Source organism: Microcaecilia unicolor, chromosome 12, assembly GCF_901765095.1.
Source record: "Microcaecilia unicolor chromosome 12, aMicUni1.1, whole genome shotgun sequence".
In the NCBI taxonomy this organism is placed as follows: domain Eukaryota; kingdom Metazoa; phylum Chordata; class Amphibia; order Gymnophiona; family Siphonopidae; genus Microcaecilia; species Microcaecilia unicolor.
Genome location: NC_044042.1, coordinates 15,517,293 through 15,531,350, shown reverse-complemented (window position 1 = coordinate 15,531,350; position 14,058 = coordinate 15,517,293). Strand labels below are relative to the sequence as shown.

Genomic DNA, 14,058 nt, shown 5'->3' with positions numbered 1-14,058 from the left:
AGACCTTATTGACTTTGAATGTGTGTGTGTGTGTGTGTGTGTGTGGTGTGAGAGAGAGAGAGAGAGAGAGAGAGAGAGAGAGAGAGAGAGAGAGAGAGAGAGAGAGAGGGACTAAGAAGTTAGTTACTTCTTCCATTCAAGGCTTGGTTGAAGAGCCAAGCTTTCACCTGCTTCCTGAAGTAGAGATAGTCTTGTGTTAAGCGGAGCCTTTCAGGCAGTGCATTCCAGAGTGTGGGGGTTACTCTGGAGAAGGCTGGCTTGCGGGTATCACATCATGTAATGTTCTTTGGGGAAGGTGTGGTTACGGATATTCCTTGGAAAGACCTTATTGACTTTGAATGTGTGTGTGTGTGTGTGTGTGTGTGTGTGTGTGTGTGAGAGAGAGAGAGAGAGAGAGAGAGAGAGAGAGAGGGACTAAGAAGTTAGTTACTTCTGCCATTAAAGGCCTGGTTGAAGAGCCAAGCTTTCACCTGCTTCCTGAAGTAGAGATAGTCTTGTGTTAAGCGGAGCCTTTCAGGCAGTGCATTCCAGAGTGTGGGGGGCTACTCTGGAGAAGGCTCGCTTACGGGTATCACATCGTGTAATGTCTTTTGGAGAGGGTGTTTAAAGGTGAGGGCTCACACAACCAAGAACAGAATTTTCTTCCCCTCTGTTGTAGGTGTTGCTGAGGATAAGGATGGGTAGTAGCCATGTTGGTTTCTGAGCATCAGATTCCAGTGATTTTACACATTGAGAGGAGGTAAAGACAGAGATTGGGTGGGAAGGATAATCTGCAAAGTTCTTCAGTAACAATATTCTCTTCATGTTGCAAAACAAAAAATAAAAATACAAGGAGCAGACTGGGGGCATTCAGCTCTGTGTATAGATTTGTTGTGTTTTTGCATACCTCCAGAACTCTTTAAATTAGAGGCCCAATAGCTTTAAAGGCCCATTTGACTATAGCTCGTAGAGGTTGGAATTGAGACATCCAGGTAATCAATTCTCTCTATATTTTACAAAAGGCTCTGCCAAATTCGGCACTTTTGGTAAAATATACATAAGCCAAACGGTATAATGCCAGAGACAATCTTATCTAGGAAAACCGCAAGGGAGAGGTTTGTTCCTAGAATGGTTCTACCATTTCTAGGACAACCCTCTCCCTTGTGGTTGTCCTAGATAGGATTGTCTCTGGTATTATACTGTTCGGTTATCTTCATCCAGAGAATTTTGAATTTATTGGGGGAATTTTTTTGAGTATATTGGTTTACCAAAAATAACATAAGGACATGCAGGACTGCACATTGGCTGGCATGCACAGTGGAAGCAGCTGTGTTTGCAATACATACAAGATAAAATGAGCGGCATACATACATACATAGTAGCATAGTAAATGACGCAGATAAAGACCTGTACAGTCCATCCAGTCTGCCCAACAAGATAAACTCATTTTACATGGCATGCGATACTTTATATGTATACCCCAGTTTGATTTGTCCTGCCATTCTCAGGGCACAGACCGTAGAAGTCTGGCACCATGACTCTTCTTGTACTAAAAGTTCTGAAGATTCTAGAATCCTAAAGAGTACCAGATTCTGGAATCCCACTTAGTAGCAACATTCCATGTAGAACCCCAAGAGTAACTTGAGTAACATAGTAAATGACGCTAGATAAAGAATTGAACGTCCATCAGTCTAACCCAACAAGATAAACTCATTTTACATGGTATGTGATACTTATATGTATACCTGAGTTTGATTTGTACTTGAACTGCATTCTACTCTACTTGGCCAATCATATAAGCCAGACTGATATTACACCACAACATGGATTGTTCCAGGGATGGTTTAGACATTCTCCAATGTAATGAACCCATGGAAGTCAACGCAGAGATTTCACGGTGTCCGTGTATAAGTGAAAATGCTTTCACATAGAGCTGGCCCTTTTACAAACCTACATGTGTAGGTGATGCCAGGTAAGTGGTGAGGCCACAATTTTAATTTTCCTCATTTTGGAGATGGAATTAAGCAATAGGGGGATTAATCCTTTGAATAAAGCCCTGTCGAACTAACACATTATTTAAAAAAATCTGGTGCATGCCTGTAAGCTGCTGCAAACTTTTCCCCATGTTTGTGTCTTCCTTTTGTAAAATGATGAAGTAGATTTTAGCCTGCCCAACACCCCATCCCCACCATGCCCCCCCCCTCTTAATTCTTTGCATGATGGCATCTCCACATGTAAATAGCAGTTTTCTACCACGTGTATACAATCTATGTACGAAACAAAAACAGGGTGGAAAAGAACCAGGTCCAAGAGATCAGTCCACACACCAGGATAAGATGCTCCGAATACAACTTTATTAGGACCCTACACGGTCTGTGTTTCGGCTACAGGAAGCCTTCATCAGGGGTTCTAAAAAATAACATATAGATACAAAACCAATATATTCACAAATACATAAAACAAAGTATAAAAAAGTGCAAACGAACATTAATCATTTTGATTTAATTGAACTAAAAAAATATCTATAATAAGATAAAATATATAAATAGTATATTTAATAATATAATAATGATACCTATGCGTCATCATAGATTAAACAATCAAATTCCATCAGTTGTGATATATAAAGAGTCCAAAAAACAAGACACTCTGAAACATAACATACCTCACAGTTGGTACGTATAACATTCACTGGCATTTACTACCCATCCATCCTTCTATTATGTTATACTTAATTTCCTACTTTACTTAACAAAATTCTGTGTTACCTATTTACTATGTAGGCACATGAGCCTGCTTTTAGTGGGAAAGTGCGGGATACAAATTAATAAATAAATAGTTGTACTATTTATATATTTAGAAAAATAACCCCGTAGTAAATATAAATGAAACATCCAAGTTAACAAGCAAACAATGACCCAAAAAATGTGACATAAAAATGGTGTTTGGTCCCGATCTCTTGGACCCTGGTTCTTTTCCACCCTGTTTTTGTTTAGTTCTGGTTTTTGTGGAAAATTGTGAACCCCTTTTGTTTTTGCAATCGATGTACGTACATGCCACTATCTTATTTATTTTATTTATGACATTTGTATCTCACATTATCCCGAGCAACTTCAGGTTCAATGTGGCTCAAGTAAAAACTTTAAACTAATTGATATAGGTCAGATTACAATATGTTAATATACATTCAAAGCTCGTGATAGAACAATGCAATTCATAGTAACATAGTAGATGACGGCAGAAAAAGAACCTGCACGGTCCATCCAGTCTGCCCAAGAAGATAAATCATATGTGCTACTTTTTTTTTATTTGTACTGTCCTCTTCAGTGCACAGACCGTATAAGTCTGGCCAGCCCTATCCCCCGCCTCCCAACCACCAACCCCGCCTCCCAACCACCAGCTCTGGCACAGACCGTATAAGTCTGCCCAGCACTATCCCTGCCTCCCAACCACCAACCCCGCCTCCCAACCACCAGCTCTGGCACAGACCATATAAGTCTGCCCAGCACTATCCCTGCCACCCACCACCGACTCTGGCACAGACCGTATAAGTCTGCCCAGCACTATTCCTGCCACCACCACCGGCTCTGGCACAGACCGTATAAGTCTGCCCAGCACTATTCCTGCCTCCCACCACCAGCCCCGCATAGACCGTATAAGTCTGCCCAGCACTAGTCCCGCCTCCCAACCACCAGCCCCAGCACAGACCGTATAAGTCTGCCCAGCACTAGTCCCGCCTCCCAACCACCAGAATAATACAGTAGAATTAACAAGAATGAAAAATCTTAAAGATTATACGGTGAACTAATTATCTTCAGCATCGAAAGATAAACCTACCAGGTACGTTTTTAATAGTTTACGAAATGTAAGATTGTCATTTATATGACTTAATCATTTGGGAAGGGAATTCAATTTTAGTACATTGGTAGGAGAAAAACCAGCATTGTGGATTTTGTTTTTTTACACATGGAGATGCTGTATTAAATGCAGGACAGTGAATTGTCCCCTTTAAAGTATTTCTTAGCTTGTCGGCCTATTTCCTATTGTCATCGTTCAAGGTCTTCTTGTTGATGGTCTTGAAACAATGGCCAGACCCTGACATCACAAAGAGATTAAATTGCCATCCATATCTATTGAGATAACAGGAAATGTACCTGAAAGGGAAGTGAGCTTGATCCGGAATCTATGGAAACAGTGTAACCATCTGCAGGAAAACGGTGGAGGGCCAGATGTGCTGAAGGTTTTTCCATTATTGTATGTGTGTGTGTGTGTGGGGGGGGGGGGAATTGGGGGGAACTGGCTCATTAATAAAGATCTGTCTGAAGGCTACTCAGACAGAGGGGGATATGATAGGGTCTATAAAATAATGAGTGGGAGTGGAAAGGGTAGACCTGCAGCATCTGTTTACTCTTTCCAAAAATATTAGACTAGGGGGCAGACGATGAAGCTAGAAAGCAGTAAATTTAAAACGAATTGGAGAAAATGTTTTCTTCACTCAACGTGTAATTAACACTGGAATTCGTTGCCAGAGAATGTGGTAAAGACAGGTAGCTTAGCGGGGTTTTAAAAGGGTCTGGATGGCTTCCTAAAGGAAAAGTACATAGACCATTATTAAATTGACTTAGGAAAATCCACTGCTTATTTCTGGATTAAGCAGCTTAAAATGTTTTGTACTTTTTTGGGATCTTGCCAGGTGTTTGTGACCTGGAGTGGCCACTGTTGGAACAGGATGCTGGGCTTGATGGAACTTTGGTCTGTCCCAGTGTGGCAATACTTATGTACTTATAAAGTGCATAAAAGAGCTCTCAAAGATTATTTTTTTTGTGAGCCTTTCATTTACCATGGTTCATTTTCCTGATACTTAGGAAGTTGGTTCTGACTTTGAAGATGCGAAAGTATCAATATGCAGAACCTCGTCTCTCATCTATGGACGCTCCCCGGAAGAATGGACGAAGCTTGCCCAGTGGTTTACCAAGCACAAAGTCTACTCCCCAAACATGAAGTGGATGATACAAGTCCCCAGGATTTAGTGAGTGCTTTATTTCTCCATTTCTTGGAGCACGATCCAGATCCCTTCAGCTTGCATTATGTGGCTAATTTTACAGAAGAGTGCCTATCCAGCTTATTTTCAAAGGAGAAGGGCGGCCGTCTTCCGACACAAATTGGGAGATGGCCGGCCTTCTCCTAAGGCTGGCCAAATCGGTAAAATCGAAAGCCGATTTTGGCCGGCTTCAACTGCTTTCCGTCGCAGGGCCGGCCAAAGTTCAAGGGGGCGTGTCGGAAGTGTACCGAAGGCGGGGCGGGGGCGTGTTTAAGAGATGGCCATCCTCGGCCGATAACGGAAAAAAAGAAGGCCAGCCCTGACGAGCATTTGGCCGACTTTACTTGTTCATGACCAAGCCTTGAAAAGGTGCCCGGGACCAGATGACCACCGGAGGGAATCGGAGATCACCTCCCCTTACTCTCCCAGTGGTCAGCAACCACCTCCCACCCAAAAAAAAAACATTTTTTTGCCAGCCTCAAATGTCATATCCAGCTCCATCACAGCACTCTGCAGGTCCCTGGAGCAGTTTTTAGTGGGTACTGCAGTGCACTTCAGGCAGGCGGACCCAGGCCCATCCCCCCTACCTGTTACACTTGTGGTGATAAATGGGAGACCTCCAAAACCCATCCGAAACCCACTGTACCCATATCTAGGTGCCCTCCGTTACCCTTTAAGGGCTATGGTAGTTTTGTACAGTTGTGGGTAGTGGGTTTTGGTGGGGCTCAGCACCCAAGGTAAGGGAGCTATGCACCTGGGATCAATTTGTGAAGTCCACTGCAGTGCCCCCTAGGGTGCCCGGTTGGTGTCCTGGCATGTGAGGGGGACCAGTGCACTACAAATGCTGGTTCCTCCCACGACCAAATGGCTTGGATTTGGCCGGTTTTGAGATGGCTGCCATTAGTTTCCATTATCGGCGAAAACCAATGGCGGCCATCTCTAAGGGCGGCCCAAATGTTGAGATTTGGCCGGCCCCGACCATATTATCGAAACGAAAAATGGTCGCCCATCTTGTTTCGATAATACAGTCGGGTACACCGCTTTACGGGGCCATCATTAGAGATGGGCGCCCCTGTTCGATTATGCCCCTCCACGTGAACTGTCCAGAATAAAAAAGTGCCTAATTTATGCGTGTTTTATAAAGGCTCACAATATAGTAAAGATCTCACAAACTGGTTGGACTGAAAAATGCAAAAATATGTAAACTAACCAAACAGATAAAAAATTCCCAAACGATGTATAGATCCAATATTTCAAAGTGTTGTGTCCATAGTGCTTGATTTCCATTTATTTATATATCAAGTACAAATCAATTAAAATGATTTATCTTGTCCGGCTTCCATACAGCCTCCGCAGCACAGAGACAGCCAGACCATGGAAGAATCTAGTCACACACGCAAGGATTAACATCGGCTGCATTAACTGCACTTTGGGTTTTATTCTATAAAGGTTATACTCCTAAATTTACACTCCCAAAATTTATGCTCCTAATTTAAGAGCATAATTTATGCTTCTAAAGTTATGCTCTTAAGTTATGAGCATAACCTATTTTGGAGCATAGAGTATGCTCCTAATTTAGGAGCATAAATTTTAGGAGCGTAAATTTAGGAGCATAACCTTTATAGAATAAGGCCCTTTATGCCTGTGCATTTTACAAAAGGATCTGCCAAATTCAGCACTTTTGGTAAAATAGACACTTAGGAGAGCAGGTCTATCAAGCTCACCCAAATTTGAGCATCAAAATGCGGGGCGTCGACCACAAAGGCCCCGATATTCAGCGCCATTTTAACTACTAGGAATGGCTCCTGGCCGGTTAAATAGCGCTTCGCCAGCTAACTGCTAATATTCATCACGAGAGAGATGGTTGTCTCCGCTGAATTTTAGCACTTAGGGGAGAATTCTAAATATGGCGGTGAAAAAATTGGCGCTGAAAAAAAGTGCCATTCTATAAGTCGCACTTAAAGTTATGTGCAGTTTATAGAATAGTGCTTATGCATAGGGATTTTGCCTAACTTTACACGCGGCCATTTGCACCAACTGAAACGTGGTGGAAATGGATGCGCCTAAATTGGCTGCGTATCCCCCCTTATTCTAAAGCAACACGTGTAAATGTAAGTACATAAGTATTGCCATACTGGGAAAGATCAAAGGTTCATCGAGCCCAGCATCCTGTTTCCAACAGTGGCCAATCCAGGTCACAAATATCTGGCAAGATCCCAAAAATGTACAAACATTTTATACTTTATCCCAGAAATAGTGGATTTTCCCCAAGTCTATTTAATAACGGTCTATGGACTTTTCCTTTAGGAAGCCATCCAAACCTTTTTTAAACTCCGCTAAGCTATCTGCCTTTACCACATTCTCTGGCAACGAATTCCAGAGTTTAATTACACGTTGAGTGAAGAAACATTTTCTCCGATTCGTTTAAAATTTACTACATTGTAGCTTCATCGCATGCCCCCTAGTCCTAGTATTTTTGGAAAGCGTGAACAGACGCTTCACATCTACCCGTTCAACTCCACTCATTATTTTATAGACCTCTATCATATCTCCCCTCAGTCTTCTTTTCTCCAAGCTGAAGAGCCCTAGCAATTTAGCCTTTCCTCATAGGGAAGTCGTCCCATCCCCTTTATCATTTTCGTCGCCCTTCTCTGCACCTTTTCTAATTCCCCATTCTACCCATGACCCTTTCATTTCCACGCCCATTTTTTAAAACTCGCATGTAAAGTTTAGGCACACATAAGTTCTAATTAAATCTAATTAGTGCAAATAATTGCTTGTTAAAAAGTCAATTATTGGTGCTAATTAGCTCGTTATTCAGTTAAATTGCGCACATAATTTTTGATGACTTTAGTAGAATTATGTCACATGACATAGCCAGTTAAGCGTGAATATTGAGTGCTAACTGGACAAGTTTAGCAGTTAAGATAGGCCGCAGAAATAGCAGGCCTCTCTTTAACCGATAAGCACTTAACCGGTTAGCGCTGAATATTGGCTTAACCGGTTAAGTTGCTGCGGACAGAGCGCCCGCCATTGAATATCTGGGGTCAGCGCCGGCTGTGCCACCTAACTGCGCTGCCTGCTGCTGGCTTAATATCTGGGGGGGGGGGGGGAATTCTATAACAGCATCTGGGCATCCAGATTCCATGATAGAACGGAGTAGAAATCCACATTTGTATGCCAAGGTTCAGGCGCTAATACTTAATGCAATGCAAAAGGGAGGCGTAAATGTGAGAGAGTAAATTATAGTTTTCTATAAGTTATGGCTATAAGCGTTTTGCTGTCCGCCGCCGGTGTTATACATGCAAATTCAACACCAGATCATGACCAGGCTACAATGTTGAATTTTGGGTTTACGGAGCCAGTGGAACCATAGCCGGTCAAGTGCGATATGCAGCACTTAACTGGCTGTGGTGAACGGCATAAAGATAGACTGACTTTTTTTTATTTTTTATTTATAAGAATTCAAATTTACAAGCAATAAAATAACTTGTCAGAAATACAGAGAAAGTAATACACAAGAATTATTTCAGTCAGGTAATTCTATACTCTTCCTTAGACCACAAAATAGGGAGAGTGAAACAAGACAAGGAGATCAATTAAACAACAGTAAACAGAAAAAACATGGTATTAACCTGATTATCCCCAGTTATTATTTATCTGAATCATTATTCCACATTGATCGTCTGGTTGGCTTCTTCAAACCCAAAATGGTGTATATTCAATTTATTTCGTTGGAAACATACTTATTGTCCAATATTAGTAGAAATAATACACCTAATTTCATTTTTTCTCTTTTAAAACTAGAAATTATTTAACAATGCGAGCACTTGAGTCTCTAATCCAATTCCCACTGATTAAGGTAATCCCAGTTTCACAGGCTTCACTCCTTTTGAATTAATATTACTAAGTAATAATTTATATTACTAAGAGGAATCATTACAAAGGAAAATAACAAAAGTTTCAGGAAATATTTCTGAGGAAATTTTTAGGAGTTATACCCGGAACTCTGGGAAAACAACAATCTCAATATTAATCATCTGTAATAATATCCATTTTGTTAAAATTTTTGGTATATTATCATTTTCAAAATCTTAACCGTTTCCTACTCCTGTAAAAATAGACGGACTTTTATGTGGCTTTATCTATGTGGTTACCTTGGCTGATTAGGTGCTGAATGTCAGCACTTTAACTCTGCCTCCAGAACGCCCCCAAAATAGCTGGTTTCGAGGGCAGCCTTTCGCAACCTGATACAATCAATGGTATTAAGCCACTTAGACTATTGCAACGGAATCTATGCGGGCTGCAAAGAACAAACCTTAAAGAAACTTCAGACCACGCAAAACACGGCAGCAAGACTCATCTTCGGAAAGACACGATTCGAAAGCGCAAAACCCCTCCGCGAAAAACTTCACTGGCTTCCAATCAAAGAATGCATTGCCTTCAAAATATGCACTATGATTCACAAACTTATCTACGGTGAAGCACTAACTAATTGTCCTTCCATCCAGAAATGCATCCGAATCAACACGTTCGTACTTAAATCTACACTACCCGCGATGCAACGGGCTCAAATATAAATCAACCTACGGATCCAGTTTCTCTTATATCAGCGCACAACTATGGAACACACTGCCAAAAGCCCTGAAAACTACTTACGACCACCTACAATTCAGAAAAACGCTAAAAACTCACTTGTTTAAAAAAGCATATCCTACCGACCCAACTTAACCAACAGATTCCCCGTGATACAACGTCAATAAAGAGCGTAATGGACATAACACAATTCTTCCGTTGAACGATCCCCTAATGTGGCAGGTGCCTCATGAACTTTATCTTTATTCTACCACAACATCACTTTGTATTTGTTTAACCCGGAGCTTGTAAACACCTCTCCGGCGCCATGTAAGCCACAATGAGCCTGCAAATAGGTGGGGAAATATGGGATACAAATGTAACAAATAAATAAAATACTAAGTGGACATTTTCAGCAACACTAACCGGTTAAGTGTGCCAAAATTAGACCCAAACAAGCCGTTTAACTGGCCAGGAGCTGTTTCTCACTGGTTAAATTGCTTGGCGTATCGAGATTTTAGCTGTCCCTGAAATGAGAAATAAAGAAATTGGACTGTGATACACAAAGGAAGGCAAATACTTGCAGCCTGATATATATATATAAAAAAAAGAACCATCCAACAGAGCTTGAAATGAATTCCCTTAATGGAAGAAAAATAAGCAAAGGAGTTTACAGCGATCAGATTGTGTTCTTTACCTGCTTAAGCTGGGCAGTAACTGAGGGAGCATTTTACTGAAGCTTAGTGCACGCTAACAGACATGGCCCATAGGTATAGAATGCGCTAAACTTTAGTAAAAGGGCCCTTTAGTGAATTTAAAAAAAACTGTTTTTATCCATCAGATTACCTGATGAGGACTAGAAGCCATAAAGCAGCCATTATGTTCCCAACTGCTGCTGTTCATGGAATAGTCACCAGATGGGGCCATTGGTGCAAGCTGAAGCCAGTGCCTTCCCATTGTGCATTTAATTCCCCGAGATCCTGGATACAACACCCCAGTGCAGAGTTTTGAGTTCAGATCCTTAAAGTGACAGTATGATAGAGATGGGATGGTCTTTTGGGGTGCATGACCTGTGTGGTTGTACAGGGCACTACCGGACCCTTCACTTCCTCCTCCTTCCAGCGCTGCCTCCAAAATGGTAGCACCCTGCCCTACCCAGTGCATCCTGGGATGCGTGGGGGGCTTCCCTTATATGGTAGCCCTTATATATCTAGTCCTCTCTGTCTGAGGGGGGGGGGGGATTGGGGGGGTCTGGAGGTCCAGTGGACCTCCAGCCCCTTGCATTGGTATGTTTGACAGGTCTGGGCATTTTTTTGACAGCCCAGACCTGTCAAACAAATTCTGCAGGAGGATTGTGCCTTGGGTGAATGCCCAGGCACAGGCCTCCCGCAGAAGTACCCCCATGATCGAAGCTAATAGCGTGCATAAATTTGCATGCTATTAGCTTCAATTATAGGGGTGTTATTTCCCCGCGCTGTTCAGGAGCTAATTTTATGGCACTGTTTGGAACAGCGTGGGGAAATTGATCATCGGGGCCTGAGTGAGGCAGAATGGATACTGTCGACTGAGTGAAGATTTGGGGACAGCGGGATGTTAAAAATGGAGGAAGAGCTAAAGGACAGGAAATATAAGAGATAGTGTGAAAGACCTGGATGGCTGGGGAGGGGATGAGAGGCAGTGGAAAGAGACTTGAGTGTCTAGAAGGGTTGAGTTAGGATCTCAATGGCAGGGAGGGAGTAGAGCTGAGGAAGGGGAATTGGGGGCAGGTAGTAGGAGAGTTTGTGTTGCTGTTACTGAGGTGCTCACCCAAAAATAGAACAACTGGAAAAATCTTGAATATATTGTTATGCACTGAGGCATATAGTAGAATTGGAAAAGGTACAGCGAAGGGCGACGAAAATGATAGTGGGGATGGGACGACTTTCCTATGAAGAGAGGCTGAGAAGGCTAGGGCTTTTCAGCTTGGAGAAGAGACGGCTGAGGGGAGATATGATAGAAGTGTATAAAATAATGAGTGGAATGAATCGGGTGGATGTGAAGCGACTGTTCACGCTATCCAAAAATACTAGGACTAGAGGGCATGAGTGAAGCTACAGTGTGGTAAATTTAAAACGAATCGGAGAAAATTTTTCTTCACCCAACGTGTAATTAGACTCTGGAATTCGTTGCCGGAGAACGTGGTACGGGCGGTTAGATTGACGGAGTTTAAAAAGGGGTTAGATAGATTCCTAAAGGACAAGTCCATAGACCGCTATTAAATGGACTTGGAAAAATTCCGCATTTTTAGGTATAACTTGTCTGGAATGTTTTTACGTTTGGGGAGCATGCCAGGTGCCCTTGACCTGGATTGGCCACTGTCGGTGACAGGATGCTGGGCTAGATGGACCTTTGGTCTTTCCCAATATGGCACTACTTATGTACTTATGTACTTATGTACTTATGACTAGGGGGCATGCAATGAAGCTACAAAGTAGTAAATTTGAAACAGACCAGGGAAAATGTTTCTTCACTCAACGTGTAATTAAACTCTGGAATTCGTTGCCAGAGAATGTGGTAAAGGCGGTTAGCTTAGCAGGGTTTAAAAAAGGGTTGAACAGCTTCCTAAAGGAAAAGTCCATAGACCATTATTAAAATGGACTTGGGAAAATCCACTGCTTATTTCTGGGATAAGCAGCATAAATTGTTTTGTACTTTTTTGGGATCTTGCCAGGTATTTGTGACCTGGAGTGGCCACTGTTAGAAACAGGAAGCTGGGCTTGATGGACCTTCGGTCTGTTCCAGTATGGCAATACGTATGTACTTATGTAACCTAAATGACAATACTTTATCAGGAGGAAAATACCTCAGCAGTCCAAGCTCTCTCACAGAATGTCCCATACACAAATCAAACAGAAATCAATTTCAGCGTTTTAATAAGTAGTAGAATCCATAATTAACAAATCATCACTCCAATCAAATCTCCAATCATTAACCACTTCGTATAAGACCCAAGAATATAATAATGAAGGGGAGCGAGCTGACATTTTGTGCAATGCAAACAGTGCTATTGCTTTAGGGTCTTGTGATCATGATTTGGAGTTGAAATCTTGCATTCAGACTGTTCAGGATGAGCTGAGGCTGTAAATTCTGCTCAGCAATCCATTAAAGACTTGACCCAGATCTGCTAGAGGCATGGCACAATCTAGCTGCAGAACAGGGTCACCCACATTCCCCTTGCCAAGAGACAAGAGCAAGAAATAAAGGCCACTGGGATGGGAGGATTTTTTTTTTTTCTAAAGGGAAATGAATTGGAATGGGAGGATGTGAAAAAGTCTAGATTAGGGAGGGGGGGGGGGGGGGGGGGGGTGTTGGTAATTGTAATTCTCCACCCCCTAAAATTCTATTGTCACATATATATAACTTGACAAGCAAATGCAGTATTACCACTACTGAGAGGAGCCCAACCCATGGGGGCTTTATATTGACAAGAAAATCAGGTTCTTTTAGCATCTGTGTGTTAATATTCCAAGCTGCTCCTTGGACTCCCTCCTTTGCTTGCAGTCAAGCAACCAGGCTATGTCTCATCAGGGCTGCCAAGAGACAAAGCTGGGCCCGGGGCAAACAATGTTAAGTGGCCCGCTGCTGCCCCCCCCCCCCCCCCAGGTCTTCTACTTGCCTGGAGTCTTTGAATGGCAGGGAGCAGCGATCAAGAGAGATGTATAAAATGCTTTGTTGGATGTGTTTATTTTCTGTGTGTGTAGTTCTTGTATCTGTAGAAGCAAGCATCATACCTGATTACTTCACTGCTATCCAGCTGTGGATGCTGGTAAGCACATTGCTTCTTTGTTTGTCTTCCCTTAGGCTGCTTAATCCTTTGCCTGCCATGTTTGTTTCTGGCTCTTGAGCTCTGTTTCTGCCAAGTTCTGCTCCTGCTCTATGTTTGAGCTAGTTCTGTCCCAGTTCCTTGCTAAGCCAAGTCCCTTTCAGTATCCTGTTCTAGCCAAGCCAAGTTCCTTTCAGTATCCTGCTCCAGCCAAGCCAAGTCTGTTCCAGAATCCTGTTCCAGTCAAGCCAAGTCCGTTCCAGAATCCGGTTCCAGAATCCTGTTTCAGCCAAGCCCATTCCAGAATCCTGTTCCAGCCAAGCTTGTTCCAGAATCCTGAATCCTGTTTGAGAATCCTGAATCCTGTTCCAGCCCAGCCTGTTCGAGAATCCTGTTATCCTGAATCCTGTTTGAGAATCCTGAGTCCTGTTCCAGCCCATCCTGTTTGAGAATCCTCAATCCTGTTCCAGCCCATCCTGTTTGAGAATCCTCAATCCTGTTTGAGAATCCTGAATCCTGTTTCAGCCCAGCCTGTTTGAGAATCCTGAATCCTGTCCCTGCTTTGTTTATTATCTTGCTTCTGTTATTCTTGTTGCCTAGCTCCTACCCTGTCTTGCCTGTCTAGTAGTGCTTTGTCTTGTCTTTTTCAGTCTAGTTCTGT

The 14,058-nt window shown here is 42.5% G+C and overlaps 1 protein-coding gene across 1 annotated transcript in view; it reads left to right on the top strand.

Annotated features, from left to right (window-relative positions):
* The window catches only part of LOC115482077 (AMP deaminase 1-like), a 50,646-nt gene that overhangs the window by 19,438 nt on the left and 17,150 nt on the right, over window positions 1-14,058 (top strand). Inside the window, 1 exon segment of the mRNA XM_030221641.1 lies at window positions 4,845-5,008. Coding sequence (XP_030077501.1) covers window positions 4,845-5,008 — 164 coding nt within the window.